We start from the raw sequence: 27,061 nt of genomic DNA, 5'->3' as shown, positions 1-27,061 counted from the left end.
TTGCACCTGGCTAATCAGTACACCATTATATTTTAACTTTAGTTCAAAAATACTTTTAAAATTACGAGCTTTTTGAAATATAATACATTTAGTTTTTGCCTTGGAAATGGTAACACCAATCGACTCCGCCCACTTATATAAATTATTTATATCGTTCTGGAGATCTCTTTGAATATCTAAATAATTATTACCTACTCTAAAATTGATTCGTAAAACGGGGCCCTGGGTCAGGGCCCAATTTCACTAAACATCGTAAGCCTAGTTTTGCACGTAAACGTAAATCAACGACTAAACCAGAACTCTTATTACCACCATAGTATAACAGATATAAAAAAAAGTATGAAAAAAAAAGTACTTAAGAGCAATTAGTGTACTTTCAGTACTCAGGAATGAAGAGCAAATTCTGCGAAAGCCTCCTCCCTATTCCTAAATGTCACTGTGTTTATAGTTCATTCCTAGAGTAGATCTTTAAATTAATACTTGTGCAGCAGTTACATTTCTTAATTTATAAAAACAATGTATAGATCATGCATAGATCTGGCCTGGCGCTTATAAAACGTTTAGAGTCTAGACTCGAGACTTTAATAGTCTGAGACACGAATGTCATGACAACATCATACAAATTGCATGCGTATGATGTCATTAGATACTGAGTTTGGACTCTAAAAGTTTTATAAGGATGGGCCCAGCTCAAGTTAATAGTCATGTTTACGCAGATATATATTTTTCATGCACCAATGTGAGCAGCACAATAACTTATGAATTGAAGACATCAATTACCCTGAAAAGTTATTGTTATATTATGTATTCAGCCTATTGTTTGGCAAGTCCATAATTTTCCCAGTTGGTAGAGGCAGGACCAAACTCAATCGGTAGAGCACACACCTGAAGTGATTAGGTCATGGGATCAACCCTCCGCGATGAACTTATTCTCCGACTGACCCCCCACCTCAACACTAGTCGCCATGTATATCAAAGGTCATGGTATGTACTGTCCTGTTTGTGGGAAAATGCATATAAAAGATCCTTTGGGAAAATGTAGCAGGTTTCCTCTAAGACTGTCGGATTTATTAAATATTAATAAGTCCAGCAGTGACTTGTTGAAGAAAAAGACGTTCAAGTTGCTCAGTTGTCATTGTTCAGCTACGTTTTTAGAATATTTCTCTCAGTAGTTTTTAAGCAGGTACGAATCTGAATGTTTATTGATATTTATCCTAGAACTTACCCATGATATCCGTCATAAACCCATGTGATAATTTTAGTGTATTAACCCGGTTAATAACGGTATGCAAATTTGCAAGGTCTCTCGGTAGTGTGTTGCTGTGGATGGGTCATTTGCTTCCAAGCCAACAAGACCCACGTACCTGAGCGTAACGTTTTCAAAGATTTAGTTCAAATGTTTGATGGCAAACTAATTTGTGCTAATCGTGATGACGTCATATTACCGATGGCGGCGACTTCAGTACTGTGATTTACTGAAAATTTAATTTAAATAATGTTAGAAGTGTTATAGGATAAATAGAATTCTACTCGTGTTTTTTCAATATGTAAAATATCAAACTTGTCTAGTTAATCGGTATGTCTCAGCAGACTCGACAAATACCAATTAACATAGACTGTTGATATTTTCCATATTAAAAAATACTTGTGACCAATCCTCTATTTACATTATTACTAAACTGCTATATATAGGGTTTTAAACGATTCACTATGCCTTTTTACATGAATTACTACTATTATTGTGAATAGAATAATGGAAATACATGGCGAGACGTTTTCAGGACAGCTCATTTTGTCCCAATGTCTCCATCGTTTTGATTTGCTCCAGCACTGGGGGTGCAATGTCTTGTATGCTTTTGAAAATGATGTGAATGATACTGGTTGAACATAATCCATATTGAAGGCAGTGACCCTAGCTATTTGGAAGTTTAGACATTTTTAAAAAGTTATTGCAACAACAAATACTGTGCCTTGTGTAAAGTGTTTTAAAAGCAGTGGTTATTTAATCATCTTACTAAAGCTTTATTGTTAAGATTATATAAAAACAACAGTTGCAAAATATTTTATATTTATTACATATTGTCCCAGACAAACATAAAACATTGTAAGACGAAAACATTTACATAATGCAACATTTCAAAATCTGTTTACATAACTGAAATAAAGTATTTTACAGTCGTTTTTAGGCAAGAAAAAATGACTGAATATAAGAATATTTTGTGTTATGTTTTAGAAAATAATAATATCTAGTACCACAAAATGAGATTGCAAAACTTTAGTTTGAAGATGACAATAAAATGTCTAGTTTAGAACTGCATGTGGAAAGTAGGAAATCGATTCAGTGAAATCTTGCACAGACAGCAGTTATCCCCCTTTACTTTAAAAATACTAGTAGTATCCATAGGACAATACTTCCACTCTCAATATATCCATCCATATATTAATGGTGAGGTGGGTCCTGAAAATGTTTTGTCACTTGCATGTAAGCATTATTACTATGTTTGTGCTTATATCTGGTTATGGTACGCAATGCACCGCCATCTCAAGTTGTACTTGTATAATGATCCAATATGAATTGGTAAGAAAGAAAGACATGGTTTATTTAATGACGCACTCAACACATTTTATTTACGGTTATATGGCGTCAGACATATGGTTAAGGACCACAGATATTGAGAGAGGAAACCTGCTGTCGCCACTTCATGGGCTACTCTTTTCGATTAGCAGCAAGGGATCTTTTATATGCACCATCCCATAGACAGGATAGCACATACCACGGCCTTTGATATACCAGTCGTGGTGCACTGGCTGGAGTGAAAAATAACCCAATGGGCCCACCGACGGGGATCGATCCCACACCGAACGCTGTACCACTGGGTTACATCCCACCCACTAAATTGGTAAGAAAGATATGCTCCAAAAACGAAATGCAATGCCATACAACATGTCAAAGGCAGGCAAATAAAAATGACTGGTGGTATGTAACCTGTAGTGGCCATACACATCCCCACAAAGAGGCAAACTCGCTCTGGTAATGGGTTGAAAGCTGAGCCTCAGGGACGATCGCGTAACAAAATAAGCAGTATATTTGACTAGTCCCCCGGACAGTGAATCTAGAAATCACTTTGTCCACCAATATATTCACATGTCCAAACAAGCTGTTTGTTTTATTCAAGTACTACAGGAATGTTTTCAATGTCTCAAATATTTTTACTTGTCCACCAGATAATCACTGACATACATCTTGTTTGTCCAAGATGACTGTCACACAATTTGGAAGGAAAAAGTTCAGCACTTTTAAAGCACTTTACACTGTAAAATTAGTTTTCAAGGAATATTGCGTTCACCACATTCAACGAGTAACACTTGGTCTCTTATATTTTCGTCAGTATTCGTAACAGCATATCCAACAATTTTGAATATTTGGAATTTAAAATGACATTTGATTAGTACAAACTGTCAATAATACCAGCTGAAATTATTTTGAAAGTATGAGAATAATAAACTTGAGAAAGGTAAATTTTAAAATCTACCAGCGGAAATATGTAATTCAAGCAATTTAAGACAATTTTCTCAAATCCAAGCACTTTTCATAGGTTTTGACAAATTCAAAACTGTTCATTATGACTGTCAAATTCATGCACTTATCAAGATAAATGGAGAAATGTTAATTTTGACATCTGCACAATGTTACCAAGGCACTAACAAATAATGACAAATCAATGACCTTCTCAAAAGGTTTTAAAAAACAAAATGCACATCACTGTCCTAAGCCAGTTTTCCACATTTGAAACAAATCAGCAGATAAATTAATTGCGATGTCTGTTCTTGTTGATCTTTTTTTCAATTTTGTGGGCCAGTTTCTGGGCATCAGGATCTTCATAAATCTCCAGAGCTTGGAGAATGTGAATCAAGGCCCCCTCCAGATCCTTCTCTTTGTAAAGCTCGCTGAAAAGTAAAATTAAAAGTTTGAAAATTAATTTCACAATGAAGGGTACAATTTTTCAAAATCTTTGCTGAATTGGAATTTAGTTCATAAGACTTTTACTAAGGTAATCAGTTGTTCGGTTATGTGAACTATGTATGTGTAACCTAATAAATTATCCTATAAATTATCTTAATAGTTTGCAATATTAATTTTAGAATGTGTAATGGTTAACCATGTAACCGACTGGCAGTTCAGATGGATTTAAAACTGCGTAACCAACACCTGAATAGAACAGTTAACGTAAAATAATGTGTCCTGCAATGAATAAATAACACACAATAAATTAAATTCTCAATATTCCATAACTACAGGGCTTCTAGATTATGATAGCCTCACTCCCATGGTTAGTGATATTCAATGTTGGTCTAGTAAATAACTTATTGTCATGCCCGATGGCTAGTGAAATGTGTTTGGGTCCACCATTGCAGCTAAGTCTATTTTGTAAATATGAATATCCTGGCGCCACACCACACCCCAATGTTAGTATTTTTAAGCTCTATCTCCCTTTTCAGGTGACATATCTGATTATTACAATTATTTAGTAAAACTGTAAAGCAGGGCTAGTGAATTTTTAAACGTCTAGTAAATTTTTGAAAGCACTGATCCCATGGCTAGTGGATTTTATTAAAATTCTAGAAGCCCTAATAACTTTAAAAAATAATATTTCTTTAACGATAAATTAGCACATTTTAAACTACACATGTGCCAATAGGAATCTTGTTGCCACCAGACAGGCTACTCAAAAAGTAACAAAGGATATTTTTAGACAGAGCAGTACACAATTCAACTACTGGCCTCAGTGGCGCAGTGGTTAAGCCATCGGACTACAGGCTGGTAGGTACAAGGTTCGCAGCCTGGTACCGGCTCCAACCCAGAGCGAGTTCTTAAGGGCTCAATGGTAGGTGTAAGGCCACTACACCATCTTCTCTCTCACTAACCAACTAATCTACTGTCCTTGACAGACAGCCCAGATGGCTGAGGTATGTGCCCAGGAGAGCATGCTTGAACCTTAATTGGATATAAGAACAAAAATAAGTTGAAATAAAAATGAAAAACACTTCAACGTTTATGTACCATTCATGGGGCAGGGATTATAACAGGAAACTAGGAGTCCACCGGATCCCAGAATTCATAGCTACATGTACTCAATCAAGCATTGTGCACTTACTGAATATATCAATAATAATAATAATAATAAAAAAAGAAGTTTTTGTTAAATTTCATAAATTATTCTAATTGTTTTGACCCAATTTGCATTACCTAATGAAATCATTCCATGTTTTGCCAATACCAATCATTCTAAGTAAAGATAAGTATAAAATCTGTTTGTTGATTACCTGCCCTTGTCCATGAGTCTGTTAAACCCTCGCCGGAGTTTTTCTGGAAGAGCATCAAACTCGTCCTCTTCATCAGAATCTATAAAATGAAAAAAAGAAGAAAGTTTGTTTTGTTTAAAGACACCACTAGAGCACAATGATTTATTAATCATCGGATTTTGGATGTCAAATTTTTTTACAGTCCGAGGAAACCCACTACATTTTTCTGTTAGTAGCAAGGCATCTTTTATATGCACCATCCCAGACAGGATAGCACATACCACAGCCTTTAATATACCAGTTGTGGTGTACTGGTTGGAGCGAGAAGTAGCCCAGTGGGGATCTTTTATATGCACCATCCCAGACAGAATAGCACATACCACAGCCTTTAATATACCAATCGTGGTGTACTGGTTGGAGCGAGAAATAGCCCAGTGGGGATCTTTTATATGCACCATCCCAGACAGGATAGCATATACCACAGCCTTTAATATACCAGTTGTGGTGTACTGGTTGGAGCGAGAAATAGCCCAGTGGGGATCTTTTATATGCACCATCCCAGACAGGATAGCATATACCACAGCCTTTAATATACCAGTTGTGGTGTACTGGTTGGAGCGAGAAATAGCCCAGTGGGGATCTTTTATATGCACCGTCCCAGACAGAATAGCATATACCACAGCCTTTAATATACCAATCGTGGTGTTCTGGTTGGAACGAGAAATAGCCCAATGGGGATCGATCCTAGACCAACTGCGTATCAGGCGAGCGCTTTACCACTGGGCTATGTCCTGCCCCATGAAAGAACAAAGAATTCAAACAACTAGCTGACTGTACTCCATGTACAAACATGTAAAGCAACACATGTATTATACCATGTCAGCTTTTCAAATATTATTGATGAAACTTCTGTTGGGAATAGAGCTGGTCTCTGTAACCATTATTTCTTAGAGGTATGTACGTTTTTAGAATTATGAAAAATGAATTTCGTGGTATTAAAAACCAGATGACCAGAAACACTTTGGATTTAAGGAAATGGATAATCTAAACAATAAAATGCAAGTAAGTTATCAAAAATGGCTCCAATAGTGAAAAAAACAAACATTGTAGTTTTTAAAAACTAGGGACCGTCTCTTTAACTTCCAAACAGTCCAAAGAGATTAGTCTTTTAAACTCAACAAAGAAACATAAAATTGTTCCTTACTGTTAGGCCTTAATCTCGAATTGAAAAAGTAGAAGTGACTTCTCTTTTCTCAGGAGAAAGGGGAGAACTTTGCTAAAAATAGGCGAAGTGAACATTTATGGCTACATTTCGTAACGCTTCACCAGTTTTCACGTTCAGAAAAATTATTTTTTTTACATTCAGTTCTAAACGTAATATTCCAGCAAATTTTTTAAAAAACAATTATATGTTTGATTAAAAACGTGATATTATTAAGTAGTTGAATATCTGCCGTTATGTTAAAATTAAAGTATTAATTAGTATATTCTGGTAGTACTGAAGTGAAGGTGGCCGAAGATTAACAACGCTTGATTGGTTGGCCAACTCCTTGGCCGGCCACACTAAGGTTACCAATACCAGTGCTGCACCTCCTTCAACTACTAAAATATTTCCTGAGACAGGAACCCAACCTTTCCTACCAACCTCCCCTTCCTCCTCTACTAGGGCTAAATTAAATTAAGTATAGACCGAATGAGACTTGGCGGGTTTTTTGTATTAGATCACCCGATCTAAAATGCGACAAAATTTTTAAATAATGATTAGGTTTTAAAATATTAGGAAAGCACACTAAAAAGTCCCACAATATTTTATTTTGGCTGTAAAGTTTAACATTTTCCCCTATATTTCTGTCCCGGACTATTCACTGGCTATCCAGAGAACGGGCCCGGGATGGACATGCTTGAAACCTTAGTGGTATATGAGCATGTAAATAAATATTGGAATGGAATGGTCACAGCACACGACACACGTCACTTTGAAAAATATTAGAGTGTATCTGAAGAATGTCAACACTAGACTATGACATGTATTTAATCTCTTCATAACGGAAACTTGCATGGGTATTAAAATTTGTTGATTGATTTTGATACTAAGTTTAACAAGGTAAAACATTATTTCATCAAATCAATCATACATTACAGTACGCGAGCGCAGAGACCATATCCCATTAATAGGCTGGTTCATGATTACTGAGGATACAGTCTGGCACCAAAGTAAAAACACTGTCTGACATATGGTGACAAGGTGTCGAGTGAGCTATGACAATAAACAAGTCGGGGTTTTGATGTCTGTTGTGTGATTTCGTTTTTGAAATCGGATTAGGTCCAGAATATAACAGCAACTTCGACTCTCACTACTGCTAATAATTTGGCAACTTGAGCCGACTTTCAGCGAAAAACCCCACTCATTTTGCGGCAAGATTAGGGCCTGTTACTGTTTGAGGTACGATTTGTTTACCAATAAAAAACCACACACCTGTATTATCACTCTCTGTCTCAGCATCAACATCACCATTTTCACCCTCTTCACCATGCTCTTCATCAGCATTATCATCATTGTCGATAAAACTGTCTTCTTCAATTTTCTCTTCATGACTGGAGTTTTTGATTTCATTGACAGAGGGTTCATCTTCCTTATCTGTGGAATCAAGTTGTGTTCCCCAATTTTATATTTAGGCTTAAACCATGGGATAACTATCAAAAATGAATATAGTAGGATAGTGAATTTAACAAGTATGTAACTACTACATGTATTACTATACACACAGTCACACACAGTCACACACAGTCGCACATAGTGCACACACACACACACACACACACACACACACAGTGCACACACACACCGAGTGCACACACACACCGAGTGCACACACACACACATCATACATTTATGTGAATATGAAATGTCATAAAATCTCTATCATACAATTATTTATATGTGCACACACACACACAGACACAGACACAGACACAAACACTCCGACACACACACACACACAGACACAGACACTCCGACATACACACACACACACACACAGACACAGACACTCCGACATACACACACACACAGACACAGACACTCCGACATACACACACACACAGACACAGACACAAACACTCCGACATACACACACACACAGACACTTCGACATACACACACACAGACACAGACACTCCGACATACACACACACACACTGACACACACTCCGACATACACACACACACACAGACACAGACACTCCGACATACACACACACACACAGACACAGACACTCCGACATACACACACACACACAGACACAGACACTCCGACATACACACACACACACTGACACAGACACTCCGACATACACACACACACACACAGACACAGACACTCCGACACACACACACACACACTGACACAGACATACACACACACACACACACACACACACACAGACACTCCGACATACACACACACTGACACAGACACTCCGACATACACACACACACACTGACACAGACACTCCGACATACACACACACACACTGACACACACATTTATTATAACTTTATTTATTACTGTATTATTGCTGTACACTGTAAGATAATAATTTACGGTAATAAAAGATTTAATACTTTGAGGGAAAAAATCCCTGAATTTGAATTTAAATCACTGCACAAGACCCTACCGCTCTTACCATTTTGGAGTAGAAAGCCACCTTCAGTGTTTTTGTCAGCAGACCCAGCTTTCTCTCCTCCATGTTTTCCCTCAACAGACATGGCGCTCTCTGGCCTGGATCCGGCATCAACATACGCCGAGTCATCATCACATTCTTCCTGCACCAGCTCAGCACTTGACGGCCTCGATTGGTCGTCCTTCGCGTCGGTACTCTCGTCTTCGGAACTCTCTATGACTCGCTTTCTACACACACTCCGTCTTCTAGTGGTTCTCTTAACAGGAGTACCACCTTCATCACCACCATCATCATTGGCAGCGTAAGAATTATTAACAAACTCAAAAGATGACGAAATTTCTTCTAGCAAGTCTGAATCGGGACATTTCAAGTCGCTGGCGTCTCTTACATCCGGCGTATTTTCTACCAGTTCTGCCATATGACCAGCATGCCTGTTCGTTTTAATGTTCTCGGGAGAATCTTCCACAAATGTTTCCAAGAGGTGCCTGCCATGATCGCTGCCACTGGAAGAAGTTGAGGACCCTGCACGAGGCGAATCTTCAGCAGACCCCATGAACGTCCTGCTAAGAATAGAGCCTGGAGACTTGGTCAGAGGTTTTGCAGTCTTCTGTTCGGCATCGGGAGAGATAAATACCGGTTCGAGAAGTGTCCGGTTTATCAAAGAACCAGGAGAACAGGAGAAGAGTTTATTTTTTTCTTTGAAATTTGATTCAGACTCTGATCTAGCATCAGTGTCGGCTGAAAGAAGGGTCCGATCAAGAAGTGACCCAGGAGACTTCGAACATGACCTAGGATTTACCGCCAACTCTGATAAGCCGTAGTCAGAATTGGGGACGGCTCCACTCGGACGCGACCCTGGATGAACTGGGTCACGGTCTGACACTTCTCGTTTACCCAGTCTTTCAGGACTTTTGAAAGGTGTCTTGGCCGACTGCTTTTCCACCAGATGTGGACCTGTGGAATAATTGGATACAGCAGATTCATGTTTTCTGTTTGATTTTTCCCCAACCGGATGTGGACTTGTTCCACAACCGAAGACAGTGGACTCTGTTTTCCTTTCAGACTTGTTGCCCATTGGGCTTGGAGATGTTAAACGGCTGGAGAAGGCTGCCTGATCTTTTCTCTTTGATTTCTCTTCCACTGGAAATAACGCTTTTGAATAACCGAAGAGAGTGGAGCCACGTTTTTGTTTTAGTCCTATTATCGGAAGGGAAGGGTCTGGTGATATGAGCAGCTCTTCCTCAACAATTACACCCGATCCTCGATCAGGGCTCAAGATCGATTTTGACTGATGGAAAGGTCTGGTTACTACGCGAGGACTTTCTGGTTTATTTTGTCTCTTTTTACGACTCGGAATGCCATGACTCTGGTTATCACAGTTTGTATCTTCAGTCCCAGGGTCTTCAATGTTTTCAGAATAATCACAGACAGAGTTACGGTCCCTGCCACCAGGCTGTTCAGGAGTCAAACTTCCGTTGGCGGCTGCTATTTCATCATCGGAATCGCTTTCACTGCTGACTCTGTCCTTAATCCGTGGTGATGTCATTTCAGCGTGAGATATCTCCTGCACCTGTTCAGTGATCTCACGTTTCTCACTTTCCATATCATCTCTCTCGTTCGTCTGTGTTCTGTCCACCCTTCTGTGAGACATTTCGTCTCTATCTTCAGGATCAGATGATTCTGAGTACGAGTCCTCTCGTTTAATGTTCTCTTGTTTGACGTTTGCGAGAAGCATATCACCACTTTCATATGGGTTTACATCTTCGTCCTCTATATCAGTATCTTCAGATGTCTGCAAGCAAATCAAACAAAACAAAAATATTTAAAACATTTCTGAAGGTATAACTAGTGAGGATAACAAGGAAGGAAGGAAGGAAGGAAGGAAGGAAATATTTTATTTAACAACACATTCAACATATTTTATTTATGGTTTTATGGCATCGGAAGAACTTTGTGGAATTAATAAATAATCCATAAATGTTCATCTCAATTGTAATTAAAAAAATAAAAAAATAATAATAATAATTTTTAAAATAACTTACAGGTATATTTTAAAAATCTATTTAAATTTAATACAGTAAAACATGTTTTTAAATGTACTGAGATGAACATTCATAGATACAACTGCAAACCAACCAAGTTTCATTGATCTAGGAAACTGTGATGAATATACATACATATGTGCAATTATAAACATTTTCATTGGTTTCAGACTTACATAGTCTGAAAAAGAATGGAATTAAACACAAAATTTAATGCTGGAGTTTAACGCAAAAGTTGAAAGAAAGGAAATGTTTTATTTAACGATGCACTAAACACATTTTATTTACAGTTATATGGTGACAGACATATAGTTAAGGATCACACAGATATTGAGAGAGGAAACCTGCTGTTGCCACTTCATGGGCTACTCTTATCGATTACCAGCAAGGGATCTTTATATGCACCATCCCACAGACATAATAGTACATACCACGGCCTTTGTTACACTAGTTGTGGAGCACTGGCTGGAACTAGCAGGCCGTCAAGTGAGGCGGTGGGTAAAAAAAAAAGAGGAATTTTTGTTGCCTGAAAATAGGGTTAAAATAGGAATTTTGCAGAATATTGCAGGGGTCAAGTGAGTGAGCCATCTCAAAAAACTAAATATGGAAATAGAAAACCATTAAAAAGATAATAATACAGGAAAATAAGACAATGTGTATATCATAGGAATAAAATAGGCACTTATTTTGTTTTAAGATGGCCTCCTTATAGTCATCTCGATCCACCACTTTTTATTCAGACAATGCAGTGGTTGAATTTGGTTCTTTGGGATAAGACTTTTTAAAAAGCAACACAATGCAGTACATATTCCTTTTACGCTATTGAATAATACAAGTTACAAGGTCAAATTTTAACTCTGAAATGACAGGGGTGTTGACTGAAAAAACACACAAAAAACAAGGCATTGCTGACCCAGTGACACCATCAAAAACAGCAGCAACGGCAGTGTGTGTGTGTATGTGATTGAATGTGGGTATGGACACTATTTTTTAAATTAGTTTTCTCTTGGTAGATCAACTGGATAATATAGCTGGATTTAGTAGCTGTGTGCTAACTGAATTGGTAGAAATATGTCAAATAATTATGATACTGCAGGTGTGCACATTTAATAGAATACTTGTTACGGTAAGCAAAGCACAACCTGCAAATGAGCACTGAAGTCCTACTTCCTTAGACACCATGCACCAGTATATCAGAGGTAACCCTAACAGCTTCAGCCTGACTTCGTACAAATATAGACGTGATGAGCATTCAACAAGATCAGATATTACCAAAAAACAGAAACATGTCCATAAATTCAGAAATTATAAAATAAGGACGACTTTATATTGCATTGTGAAAATTAATAACTGGAAGCCTGTAACCATGCATCCCATCTGTATATTCAGATTTCAATTAATATGCCACAAATATCACAATATGCCTCATAGCAAGTCATCTGGAGCAAATGGTTTGAAGAGTAAAAATATGGTGTCGCTAAAAAAAATAAAAAAATATATATATATGAAACTGGTTAAAAGTGCCAAAAAAAGGGGGAAAAATAGGAATTTTCATCAAAAAGAGGGCTAAATAGGGACTCATAAAAAAAATAGGAATAAATAGGAAAAAGTAGGATACTTGACGGCCTGAACTAGAAATAGCACAATGGGTCTACCGACGGGGATCGATCCTAGACCGACCGCACACCAAGCGAACACTTTACCACTGGACTATGTCCCGTCCCTGCTAAAGTTGATGCTGTCGCTGGTGTTGGAAACGTAATACCTATATCTCACCTTCTGCCTTCAAGAAGCAGACTCCCATTTATTATTAGGACTTAAATCAAAAGTTCTAAATTATCTGTTAAGTAATTAACTCCTGTCCTGAGTCAGGCCCCCGATCATATCGGAGGTTGGGCGTGTTCGAAACCCCAGTGGTATATGAGCACGTAATACTAGTTACCTACCTACATATGAAGCAGAGTTAAAAAAGAAATTCAAATTCAACTCTTCCAATAAGAAACATTAGTTATATATATTTATTATATAACATTTAGTGAAATATTTTAAAATATTAGTGAAATAAAAGTGTTATTAGTCACACAGTGACGATAACACATTTTAGAGTGAAAATTTCACCATTTCACTCTAAAATGTGTTATCGTTACTGTAGAAAGTGTTATGTTCACTGTAAGAAAGCTGGAACTATTTTGCTGCTGACTTTTTAAAAATAAACGTAAATTGCCAAAAGTTATATATATGATAAATATGATTTATATCTCATCTCGTGAAATTTGCAATTATATCACACTCGTTGTGCAAGTGCGACTCGTGAAATATGATTGCAAACTTCACTCGAGATATAAATCATATTTAACAAAAAACATTAAATATCCTGTTTATCACATTTGTGAACTTGCAGAAATAATTTGGCTGATCTATTCTGTGAAACAAAAATAATAAACAAATTTCTTAATTCCTTGCCTTTGCATTACTAAGTTCAAGCATTTTTAAAAATTACTTATCCAGTTTGTGATTTTTATGGAATATGTTGTTTAATCTTGTTATAAAATATTTAGCATGTTCTACATATTTTACACTCGCTCATTTTCTGTGATTTACAGATTTTAACTGGGCAAGTACCATGGTTTCTTCCTTTATGTGAGTTGTAAGATCCATGGTATCATCATTTTGTTCTGTATTTTCTGTGTCAACAACAGAAGGTGGAGACAGATCATAAAATCCTGAAAATAAAAAATCAAGTTCAGTTCACATATCAAAACGAAAGAAATGTTTAAAATAAACATTATAAGCAACTTTTGTAACTCACAAATAAATACAGATATCCACCGTTTAAACATAAAGGCTTCCCAGTTAACCGAGTTATTTAGTGGTAGATATGCAATTAAGTTAATATATGGTATGAGATCCACTTTTTGTGAAGATTATGTAAATAAATTATAAAGAACCAGTCTTTTAAGGTTGATAAAGCTTTCAAAATTATTTTTGTCAGGATTAGCTCACACACCAAGTAACATGGAAAATAAACAGATGGTGATACCAAGAGACAAACTGCTTAATAAAAACATTAATTTAAACAGAGAATAACTAGTTAATGATGTAGGATATCAGCTTTATCCTGTGAAGGTAAGAATGAAAATTTCTCATTCAGCCTGAACAGGATAAAGCCGATATTCTACGTCATTAACTAGTAATTATCTTTATCCTGCAGACCATAAAAATTAAGGAGAAAAGCTATTATTTCTGTTATTTCAGCCACATTGTACGATGACCTAGAGGTCAAATGAGTTATTTTGTAATGTAGCTATGAGTGTGACATCAAGTCATAATCTGCTAGTATACGTTTATGACTTTGGTTTAATCGGTCATCATAATCGGCCAATAAAAACAGTGGTTGCAGGATAAATACAATTACATGTATTTGATAACGTTCTTATAGTTTCTATGTGAGCTTTATTCATTTCCAAAACCGTCCTCGCCCCCTCGACAATTTAGTTCTTCAAGAGCTAAACTCACCAACTTCCATGTTCAACAAAGTAAATTCACAAAATATTTACAAATGCTAGTTACCGAATTGAGGATTGAACGGTTTTTTATTTGGAATCTGTTTGCGGACTTCACCATTAACCTTGGGATGTATCCCCATTCTTTCCTCCAATGTTGATGGAAGACTGGACTCCATTTGTAGAAGTTCCTGGGCTTTCAGAACCTAAATCAGAATTTAACAATTCACACACACATTTTTTTATATATCTCCTCCCCTTAAAAATAAATTTTCTAATGCAACATTAAAAATATAACTACAGTTGTAATAAACTGAAGTGTTCAGACTGGTCAAGTTACCTGATCAAATGCCTTGGTATGACAAACAAGTACACCATTATGTTTTAAATACAATGTATGACAAACAAGTACACCATTATGTTTTAAATACAATGTATGACAAACAAGTACACCGTTATGTTTTAAATACAATGTATGACAAACAAATACAATGTATGACAAACAAGTACACCATTATGTTTTAAATACAATACATGACAAACAAGTACACCGTTATGTTTTAAATACAATGTATGACAAACAAGTACACCATTATGTTTTAAATACAATGTATGACAAACAAGTACACCATTATGTTTTAAATACAATGTTATTTTTAACACTGGAGAAGCATGGCTTTTAGAATTTTTAGAAAATCCACTAGCCATGGAATCAGTGATTCAATTTTTTTACTAGCCACTATTAAAAATTTACTAGCCCTACTTTACTTTAAGTTTATACAATTTTACTAAATAATAGTAATAATCAGATATGTCACCTAAAGAGGGAGATAGAGCTTAAAAACACTAACAATGGGGGGTTGGGGTGGGAGCATGATATTCATATTTACAAAATAGACTGAACTGCAACATTAGAAGAAAAACATTCACTAGCCGTCGGGCATAGCAATAGTAGTTATTTACTAGCCCAACATTGAATATCACTAGCCATGGGAGTGGGGCTACCATAATCTAAAAGCCCTGGGAGAAGGTTATCTCACATTTTGAGGAAAGGGGGTGGAGCACAAGTATTTTGAACCCCAAAAAATATTTTCAAACAATTATGATTTATCCTGTGACCATTCATACGTCTTCTTTTCTCAATAAATATTTTTTTTAAAACAAGCATTCTGAGAGTACTAAAGAAATATATGTCCCTTACCAGGCCTAACACATTTTTTGAATCTCCTAAGTTCAAGGGCAATAACTCTGTGAATGTGAATACCAGTGAGGTACATGATACGCCCGTAAGGAGTTTGATGGAAAATCATAGATATTAATGAATATGTTACAGGTATTTTTCAATTCTAATTATATGAAAATTTTGCAATGGGATGGATGAACAGTTTGTTTTGGACCAACTACTGATGATGCTGTATCCACTGGAGAAGGTGCTGTTTGATTAGTGAAGTTATTGTGCTTTATTACAAAGGGAAATTTGGGTCCTGACTTCTTCAAGATTTTCAGAATATAAACAAATTATTTTATTTATTTGTATCACAGTGACTTAGTAATTGTATGTGACACACCACCATCCCAAGGGAGGTTTGGTGGACCTGTATGCATCTGTATGCAGGATATGGTCCAGACAAGGATTCACTGCTATGTGCAGTAGACTGAAAACTAGATCAGTGACCTAGTAACAGTACATGACACACCGCCGTTCCTACATGTGAGGTTTGATGGTCCTGTATGCATCTGTATGAAAGATATGGTCCGGATAAGGATTTACTGGTATGTGCAGTAGACTGTGAAAAGTAGGTTGCAGTGACCTAGTAATAGAACATGACACACCGCCATCCCAAGTTGTTCCTACATGTGAGGTTTGATGGTCCTGTATGCATCTGTATGAAAGATATGGTCCGGACAAGGATTTACTGTTATGTACAGCAGACTGTGAGAAGTAGGTCACAGTGACCTAGTAATAGTACATGAAACACCGCCATCCCAAGTTGTTCTTACATGTGAGGTTTGATGGTCCTGTATGCATCTGTATGCAAGATATGGTCCGGACAAGAAAAAGTTAAAAGATGGATGTACGAACAGACGCCTTACTATAATACGACTCATCATAGAGGGGCATATAAAAAAATATGATTAAACTGCCATAAACTTAAACTTGATCTGTAATAGTACATCATAAAGCTATACACAAAATTTCAAAACAAATGTTCTTATCTCCAAAGGACCATAACTCTGTGAAAAAATGGGTAAATCGCCATGAAAGTCAAACTTGATCTGTAATAGTACATGATAAAGCTAAATTTCAGCTCAATATCTTGAGGCTTGTAAGACAGAGAGACAGAAGGGTGGAGTTGAGACATATAATCCCCTCTGCATCGACCGGTTACGGATGTCCTTTGATTAAAGACTTACCCTCAGTCCACGAAATTCAGATCATCCTGGTACATATATTAACAAAGTAACTTCATGCTAATGGTAAAAATGCTGTTGCAGATAAATTATGCTCCTGTTTGTTTTCACAAATTTTTGGAAGGCTGCATCCTGTTTTTAATGTCTTGATAGAGCAGGGAACATTTTGTTTTTAAAAACTTGATTAGCAAAAACTGATTAGCAACTACTGTTTAATGTTTTAAAATCATGCAGCAATCTCTGTAACTTGCATAGTGAATCACAGCATCATACTGAACAAAATGTTTCCTGTAGACCCACCCTGTTCTGAATGTAATGCTAAACACCCTGTTCTGAATGTAATGATAGACCAACCCTGTTCTGAATGTTAGATCCTCCCTGTTCTGAATGTAATGCTAAACACCCTGTTCTGAATGTAATGCTAAACACCCTGTTCTGAATGTAACAATAGACCCACCCTGTTCTGAATGTAACGATAGACCCACCCTGTTCTGAATGTAACGACAGACCTACCCTGTTCGATATGTAACGATAGACCCACTCTATTCTGAATGTAACAATAGACCCACCCTGTTCCGAATGTAACGACAGACCCATCCTGTTCCGAATGTAACGACAGACCCACCCTGTTCCGAATGTAACGACAGACCCACCCTGTTCTGAATGTAACAATAGACCCACCCTGTTCTGAATGTAACAACAGACCCACCCTGTTCTGAATGTAACGATAGACCCACCCTGTTCTGAATGTAACAATAGACCCACCCTGTTCTGAATGTAATGATAGACCCACCATGTTCTGAATGTAACGATAGACCCACCCTGTTCTGAGTGTAATGATAGACCCACCCTGTTCGAATGTAACGATAGACCCACTCTATTCTGAATGTAACAATAGACCCACCCTGTTCTGAATGTAACAATAGACCCACCCTGTTCCGAATGTAACAATAGACCCACCCTGTTCTGAATGTAATGCTACACCCACCCTGTTCTGAATGTAATCAGCACTTGAGTGTTCGCCATCTTCCACCATTTCTTCATTTGGTTCTGCCTCCTGGCTGAACATCAGGTCATGGTCACTGACACCAAAAATATCTGAAACAAGAAAATTAAGGATTTCAGCAATTATATTAAGATCACATTCTAAAATTAGCAATTTGAAAATCAAATCCATCTTTGCTACTACTACTTGAAAGTACTACTATTTAACTCAATGCTAATTGCTGGGAGGTGGGTTTAAATGGGAGTTGAGGCTAGGATAGCTAAACTCGGTTTTGTAAAACTGAACCAAATGTGATTTTCCTCCAATACACATAAGATTAAAAAAAAAACACCCCAAAACATAGCCTTTATCAGTGATGGTTGGAAGATGTGCTCTAAATGCATCATTTTAAAAATATGTTTATAAATTTCCAGTAGCTTGTTTGTAAGATAATAGATTGTCCATCTCCACATAGACTGTTATCCTACATGTATCTGTATACATGTAAATATTTTTAATATAACTTTTTTACACCATTATTCTGATGGTATAAAAAAAATATGGTTTACTGCAGTACGTTGTAGTTTGTCAAACACGAAATGATGTTAAAACTATCAAATAAATGTTGTGTTTAACTAAATTTGCCTTATAGTTATTTCTAGAATTAACTTTTTGAATTTTAGGTTTTTGATCAATGTTCTTAGTCTAAAAAAAAAAAATATATATTTTAATTAAAAGAAGTCAAGATGTATATTTAAATTTTAAAAGAGTAAAATATTAAAAATTTAAACATTTTGCTAAACAATTAAAAATCTTTTTTGCTGAAGGAAGGAAATGTTTTATTTAACGACACACTCAACACATTTTATTTTGACGGTTATATGGCGTCGGACATATGATTAAGGACCACACAGATACTGAGGGAGAAAACCCGCTGTTGCCACTTCATGGACTACCCTTTTCGACTAGCAGCAAGGGATTTTTTATATGCACCATCCCATAGACAGGATAGCACATACCACGGCCTTTGTTACACCAGTTGTGAAGCACTGGCTGGAGCGAGAAATAGCCCAATGGGCCCACTGACAGGGATCGATCCAAAACCGACCATGCATCAAGGCGAGCGCTTTACCACTGGGCTACGTCTCGCCCCCTTTTTTGCTGAATTACTCAAAAGTTACAGACCCTAGTTTGAACCCATGAAAATAGACAAATTTCTAACACATTTGGATACAGTTACACTAGAGAGAATCAAAGAGTCTCTGATGTTGAAACTGGGAAATACCCTCTAAAAATAGACTACAGTTCATCTCCGTAACAGTTACTTTTCAGAAGTATGTGTATTTTTAGAATTATGCAGGGCTTCTAGATTATGGTAGCCCCATTCCCATTTCTAGTGATATTCAATGCTAGGCTAGTAAATAATTATTATTGCCATGCCTAACGGCTAGTGAAATTTTGTGGGGTCCACTATTGCAGTTAAGTCTATTTTGTAAATATGAATATCCTGGAGTCACCCCACACCCAAATCCCAAATGTTAGTGCTTTTATCTCCCTCTTTAGGTGACATATCCGATTATTATTTAGTAAAATTGTATTAACTTAAAAGTAAAGTATGGCTAGTGAATTTTTAAACGTGGCTGGTAAATTTTTGAAAGCACTGATCACATGGCTAGTGGATTTTATCAAAATTCTAGAAGACCTGAATTATGACATACAAATAAAACACCAGGATGACCATAGACACGGATGTATCGAAATCAACATTCTAAACAATAAAATATAAATGATATCTCACTTAAATTGTCAAAACAGGCTTTAATAGTGAAAAAAAAAATCACTGTAGTGTTTAAAACTGGGATCTGTCACTTAAAAGGACTTTACGATCATTAACATTTTTAATGAGCATACAAACTGTCCACTGGTTGGAGAGAAGTATAAACTAAAAATGTTGTTAAAAATATTGTTACAAAACCAACATTATTTTTATGAACACTTTTAGGAATTCTTATGCTCATAAAATTATTGATATTTAATTGTTATTGGCCCTTTATGAACCGGTCTCGGTGGTGTCATGGTTAAGCCATCAGACATAAGGCTGTTAGGTACAGGGTTCGCAGCCTAGTACCGGCTCCCACTCGGAGCGAGTTTTAACTACTCAATGGGGGATAGGTGTAAGACCACTACACCCTTTTCTCTCTAACCACTAACCACTAACTCACTGTCCTGGACAGACAGCCCAGATAGCCGAGGTGTACGTCCAGGACAGCGTGCTTGAACCTTAATTGGATATAAGCACAAAAATAAGTTGAAATGAATGAATGGCCCCTTATCAAAGCCTGAAAAAGCAGCTGAAGCGTATCAGACACTAGTTAATCTGCCCCAACACAAAGTGACCAAAATCCAAGTCTGTGTTTGAAGAAGAGCCCAACACACAAGCATATTAGCACTAATCAGCTAACAACAAACATCAACAGTCCAGTGGGTGGGTAATCAGTGTTTTCATTGTGGGGCGGAATAACAGGACCAGATGAGAACAGATAAACCCTGGACAGGGTAACACAAAGGGTCAGCGGAGGTGACAAATACCTGGCATACACCAACAGATTAGTAGTTTTATCAACTAGCTAATATTGTCGGATTGTGTGTAGGGTGGGTGGGTAAAAGCTCTTATTTTATGTATGATGACAATAAAAGGCATGGTCGGGTTGTTTTATATTTTCTAACTTTTTTTAGGGGGGTAGGTGGTTGTAGTTTTGAGAGATTATAAGTTTATACCAAACAATATTTTAAATTTTTTCCCCATATCTGCCTTCTACAAGAAACCATAATTACATTATATTAAAAAACAATGTGTGTGTGGTGTGTGGTGTGTGTGGTGTGTGCATGCACGCGTGTGCATGCATGTGTGTCTGAGTTTTAATTAAAATAAAACAGAAGCCAAAAAAAAAATTCATTTCATTTTTAATTTATTTTGTGCTTATGTGGCATGTTTTTCTGGGGACACATACACATTGACTACTGGATGTCAAACATTAGATGATTCTGACAAGACTTCAGAGAAAAACAGCTAAATAAAATATAATTAGCAGCAAAGGATCTTTTACATGCATGTTCCCAGAGGCAGGACAGCACATACCATGGTGCAGTAGGAGGGAAACTGGTGTGGTGACCTTGTACTGTATCTTCCCAATGGTCAGTAAAAGTTCACTCTGGATTAGAACCAGTATTGAGATACGAACTCAAGTATCTGCCAGTCTTATGGATGATTTAACCAAAAAACAAAACAATAAAGAGCTTTAAAAAATGAATCAAAATTATTTTATTTCAAAGGTTTGACATAATGTACTCCTTGATTCTTTGTGATCATAGCCATTTGGTAGAACTTTGACACAAGAAGGAAAGAGAAGAAATCCATTGTTAGCAGTCTTATGAATTAAAGTCTGAACCACATTGTTAACAACTACAATATATTACTCTCCTACCTTTATTTACCGTTAAGATTTCCCCCACATTTTGTCCAGAGAGAAATCTTGAAAAACAACATTACAATGACACAGATTCCACATACTAGATGATAACTATGTCACCTATATCATTTTCACTGAGATTGCACAAGGCAAAAAGCATGCAACTTTCTGCCGGCTGCTATTTTGCCTTTTTCTAGAATACTCTTCAAGAGAGGTGAAAGGATATGACGTAATCTAACAACGTCATAACATGTTACAATATAAAATCAATAGTGATGACGTCATATTTATTATGTCACATACTTCAGAGGTTTCCACCCCTCTAGAAGAGTATTCCATAAAAAATTTAAATGGCAGACGGCAAAAAATTGCATGTTTTTTCTTTCCTAGGAGATCTTAGCAAAGTCGAAATAGGTGACATGTTTATCATATACATGTAGTATGTGGAATATGTATCATTGTAATGGGTTTTTTTCCACTATTTCTGTCTAGACAAAATGTGGGTAAAATTCATCAGTAATTAAAGGTAGGAAAATAATGTATTGTAGTTGTTAACAATGTAGATCAGACTTTAGTATTTTTGAAGAGGGGTTGTCAAAGTCTCTTCCAATCACCGATTATATTTTAAGTTTCAAATAATTCCGATCAAAGAGTTCAAAAGACATCTTGTCCAAAATATATGCATTGTCTATTCTTTTATCTTGTATGCAGTAACAAACATATTTTTCCATAGATTTTTCCAGGTCAATTTACCTTCAACAATTTTTATTTTTGCTTATTATATGGACATACCAATTGTTTAAGAGTTTAAAATAAAATCTGCCATCACTGAAATTTGTTTATTCTTTTATCTTGTAAGCAGTAACAAACATATTTTTCCATAGATTTTTCCAGGTCAATTTACCTTCAACAATTGTTATTTTTGCTTATTATATGGACATACCAATTGTTTAAGGGTTTAAAATAAAATCTGCCATCACTAAAATTTAATTTGAAATCTTGACACAGGGTTAACATAAGTAACTAAGTGGAATTAGAACACATAAAAACAACAAGCAACATATGCATTGTAAATAACAGCACTACTACTCTATTTACAAGGTGTCAGCCAGCCTCCCAATAAACATGGCTCATGTTGTAATTAGCACGCTGCCCTTTGAAGTCCCACCAGCCATTGTGTGAAGTCCATTAAGGCCAAGTCTGGGTTGGTTTTGAGAGGAACAACAAGCAGTTAGCAAAGAAGTGGCAAAGGCAAATGTTTCAATTAATTATTAATTGTTGGATATACCACAGGATATGTGGACACAGATGAAAGAAAATACAAAAACACATGTCCTTGCCAACATTTTTATTATTATTATTGGAGTGGGTGGGGGGAGCTTAATGTTTATCTTTTGGTTAATTTTTACAATTTATTTATTGGCTTAAACACTTTATATTTTGTTTTGTTATTACTGGTTATGGGGAGTGGGGGTGTGGTCTTTTTTGTTTTAATTTTAAAAAAAATTAAATTCAGATTTTTAAAAAGTATTATCTATTCATTTAAACACTATTTATTTCACTTGAAAGTAACATGTATACTTGAAAGTAACATGTATACTCAAAATTAATTAAGGGCCAGTCAGTATTTTGGCCAGTCAATATTTTGGCCAGTCAGTATTTTCCATATTTTCTTTGTATATGGTATAAAATTATTTGTTTTTGAATTTACAAAGCCTGCATCATTTGCAAAATTTATTCAAACAATGTTTAAAAATTACCTATGATTAAAACTTGCTAATATAATGCAAGACTAGCATGAACTGACCAAAACATCACCGGCCTCGGTGGCGCAGTGGTCAAACCTTTGGACTACATGCTTGTAAGTACAGGGTTCGCAGCCCGGTACAGGCTCCAACCCAGAACGAGTACTTAAGGGCTCAATGGGTAGGTGTGAGGCCACTACACCCTCTTCTCTCTCACTAACCACTAACCCAACTAACAACTAACCCACTGTCCTGGACAGACAGCCCAGATAGCTGAGGTGTGTGCCCAGGACAGCGTGCTTGAACCTTAATTGGATATAAGCACGAAAATAAGTTGAAATGAAAATAAAATGACCAAAATATCTCCTGACCCATGTAATAAATTTTGTTCAGTCAGGAAACATTATGTTCAATATTGAGTCATGATTCACTACGCAAGTTTCAGAGATCGCCATAATACATTTTAAAACATTAAACAATAGTTGCTAATCAATTTTCAACTGACTAGAAATATCACTAGTTAAATAAGATTTTAAAAACAAAATGTTCCATTAGTGTATTTTCAAATATATAAAAAAATCCACGGAATGAATGAATGAATGAATGACTGGATGGAATGGTTTAACATTACACCAGCCCAAAAATATACATTGGCTATTAGATGTCAAAAAAAAGAAGGTATGAATATGAATTTTTTTTTTAAACCTGAAGATTTGGCATATAAATTGTTGGATAATAAAACTAATTTGTGATTCAGTGAACTACTGACAAATGAGAATGGAGGTATGCGATGTGCGCATCTAGACTGACATGCCAGTGTACTTTGTGAGAAAATGACGTGGTAATAAAAGTTAAAAGTATATACAACTCGACCCCAAAAAAAGTTTTTTCCAAGTTGTACGTGTCAGTCAAAAATCAGGAGATGACATTGTGCATGTTTAAATTTTCACTAAAGGTTATTTTAATTCTATAAGAATTATTGAAAATTCTAAATTACAATTGCAAAAAGGACCACAAGTTAACTTTGATGTACTTTGTGCGAGGTTCCCATGTAGTGTATGTACTGAAAATTATCATGAATGACATTATGAATGAATAACGATGTCATCCTTGTTTTCGAATAAAGTTTGAAATGTTTAGAATAGGCATTATTATGCAAGCTGCTTTGCAGCACTTACATGAAAGCAAAAGTGGAAATAACATTTTTCACTCGTTATTGGGAATAGAAAGTATCCAGTAAAATATATTTAAACCGTATACATCTCCAGGGTTTTATTTCTCAAATCTGACTCGACACCTATGGCTTTGCTTTCGGGAATCTGAGCATAATAACATATTATTAAAGCTAAGTTAGAATTTAAAAAAGTAATACTATACATGTACTTGTATTCATTCAAATTAATATATCTATATAGAGATTATTATATGAGCTTGTGTGTTGTACATGTATTGATTTTACAAAATGAGTGTCAGGATTATTGTATAATACGGTAATACAATAATCCTGACACGAGTTTCATAAAATCAGTATGATTCAAACACGAGTGTAATAATTTCTTTATTATCCACATTATCTAAAAATTATTTGTGTAATTAGCAAGTTTGGACCATGTCAAAACATTTCAAACGTAACTAAAAAAAGATGACGAAACGACGTCATTTTGTAAACGTTTACACTGGGGGAGCCGCATTAAGTTATGATGTCACTTCACAAAATTATGTCATTCATTGTGCACGTGAAATCATTATGACACACATTGGTCATATTGGTTATATTCCCTTGAATATCTTGAACTATGTGGATAATAAACTGCATTATGAAACATTATAAGCAAGGGAAAGGTTGTTTGTCAAGAGTTACAAATCATTTTTCAAATATATGTTTATATAATAATAAAAAATTGTAATTATTTACATTCAGATTTGGAATGTTTTACTCCAAAATTGGGAATATAAAACAACATTGTCTTTGGGGAATTGTGGGGAATGGTGGCGGTTATCAGTCTAGATACAGCTGATAAAACCCTGAGCTCACAGTTAACAATTGTATTTATTATAAAGTTAGCCTTTAAGACAACTCACCCAGGGAATGGAGGTATGCGATGTGAGCATCCAGACTGACGTCGGACTTGCGCTGATTGCAATGCATATCCTGCAGCTGTTCCTGGGTTGTCGAAAACCTCGGATTGTCCAAGATGAACAGCTCCCGCAGTTCTGACTTTGAGAAATACCTGTAATTAATAATTTCTTAATCAGTGGGGAGAACACAGTACATACAAATGTAGTTCGCACCAAAAAAGAGTTTGCTGTAAGCTAAACATTGGGCAACTAATGTGCATATGTAAATGATAACTTACTGCAGTATTGAAAGAAAGAAAGAAATGCTTTATTTAACAACGCACTCAACACATTTTATTTACGGTTATATTGCGTCAGACATATGGTTAAGGACCACACAGATTTTGAGAGGAAACCCGCTGTCGCCACTACATGGGCTACTCTTCCGATTAGCAGCAAGGGATCTTTTATTTGCGCTTCCCACAGGCAGGATAGCACAAACCATGGCCTTTGTTGAACCAGTTATGGATCACTGGTCGGTGCAAGTGGTTTACACCTACCCATTGAGCCAAACTCACTCAGGGTTTGGAGTCGGTATCTGGATTAAAAATCCCATGCCTCGACTGGGATCCGAACCCAGTGCCTACCAGCCTGTAAACCGATGGCCTACCACGACGCCACCGAGGCCGGTTGCTGCAGTATTGAGGAGTAGCCTATGTGATAGCAGCAGATTTCTTCTCATATACTCTAACTACATGTACATTAACCCCCCAAGCAGCCATAATTTAAAATGTCCTGAATTTTGTTTTTAAAAACATCAGTAGGAGTTACATGTAGCTCAATCAGCTAAGAGCCTAGACTTAAAATAGTTGTCTGCGGAAAGCAACAAGTGGCCAATTTTTTTAGACCTGGCAGGTGGAATGTAGGACAATTGCTCACCGGACAATTGCTCACTGGACAATACCTCATCCGACAATTGCTCACCGGACAATTGCTCACTGGACAATACCTCATCCGACAATTGCTCACCGGACAATTGCTCACCAATAAATTGAGAAATAGGACAATTGCTCACCTTTATTTTTCATTTAATTAAAAAAAAAATTTAAATAAAAATTTCATTTCCAGTATCAGTGGGTGTATAGAAATATCAGTTAAACACAATAAAATAACAAAATTAATTCTAAATTAACTATATTTTATTCCAATTCAGCACATCAGTTCAGCATAGAAATGTCAGTTAAACACATTTTAATAAAATAACAAAACTAATTATAAAACAACTATATTTTAAACAAGTTTAGCACATCAGTTCAGTATAGAAATGTCAGTTAAACACATTTTAATAAAATAACAATTAACAAAAGAAAACATATCAAAGGTGACCACGGCATTAGGGTGATCATGAAAAAGGACAGTAAATAACAGTAATAATATAATAAAGGTGAGCAATTGTCCTATTTCTCACTTTATTGGTGAGCAATTGTCCGGTGAGGTATTGTCCAGTGAGCAATTGTCCGGTGAGCAATTGTCCAGTGAGCAATTGTCCGGTGAGCAATTGTCACTCCGGCAGGTGAAAAAAATACAAGTCATTTTTCAATCAAAAAATGCATGCACGATTATCCCATATGCTATTTAGTTCATGTTTCTGTTATATTTTAATTCCATAATGCTTTAATATATCTCAGAAGTCCTTATTTTCCACACACCACAATTAATCAATGTGTTCTAGTGATGTAGTTAAACAAAACAAACTTTAACTTTAAATGTACATTCCTTTTCTTTATTTACTTAAATGATTTAAACAATACTTATTTCTGTTTATATTAACAGATGGGATTGGTCAACAGACCTTATA

General features: G+C 36.1%; 1 protein-coding gene across 1 annotated transcript in view; it reads right to left on the bottom strand.

The window, feature by feature from the left end:
- Nucleotides 1-3,370: 3,370 nt before the first annotated feature.
- LOC121368363 (DNA excision repair protein ERCC-6-like) overlaps nt 3,371-27,061 on the bottom strand; it is a 65,119-nt gene continuing 41,428 nt past the window's right edge. The window contains exons 16-23 of the mRNA XM_041493058.1: nt 25,228-25,376; nt 17,934-18,043; nt 14,601-14,739; nt 13,653-13,753; nt 8,992-10,780; nt 7,781-7,942; nt 5,326-5,404; nt 3,371-3,948 (exon numbers count right to left, since the gene is read on the bottom strand). Of these exons, the coding sequence (XP_041348992.1) occupies nt 3,810-3,948; nt 5,326-5,404; nt 7,781-7,942; nt 8,992-10,780; nt 13,653-13,753; nt 14,601-14,739; nt 17,934-18,043; nt 25,228-25,376 (2,668 nt within the window). The 3' untranslated portion in view covers nt 3,371-3,809. The remainder of the gene's footprint in view (nt 3,949-5,325; nt 5,405-7,780; nt 7,943-8,991; nt 10,781-13,652; nt 13,754-14,600; nt 14,740-17,933; nt 18,044-25,227; nt 25,377-27,061) is intronic.

Source organism: Gigantopelta aegis, chromosome 3, assembly GCF_016097555.1.
Source record: "Gigantopelta aegis isolate Gae_Host chromosome 3, Gae_host_genome, whole genome shotgun sequence".
Lineage (NCBI taxonomy): Eukaryota > Metazoa > Mollusca > Gastropoda > Neomphalida > Peltospiridae > Gigantopelta > Gigantopelta aegis.
This window is presented reverse-complemented; position numbering and strand designations above follow the sequence as displayed.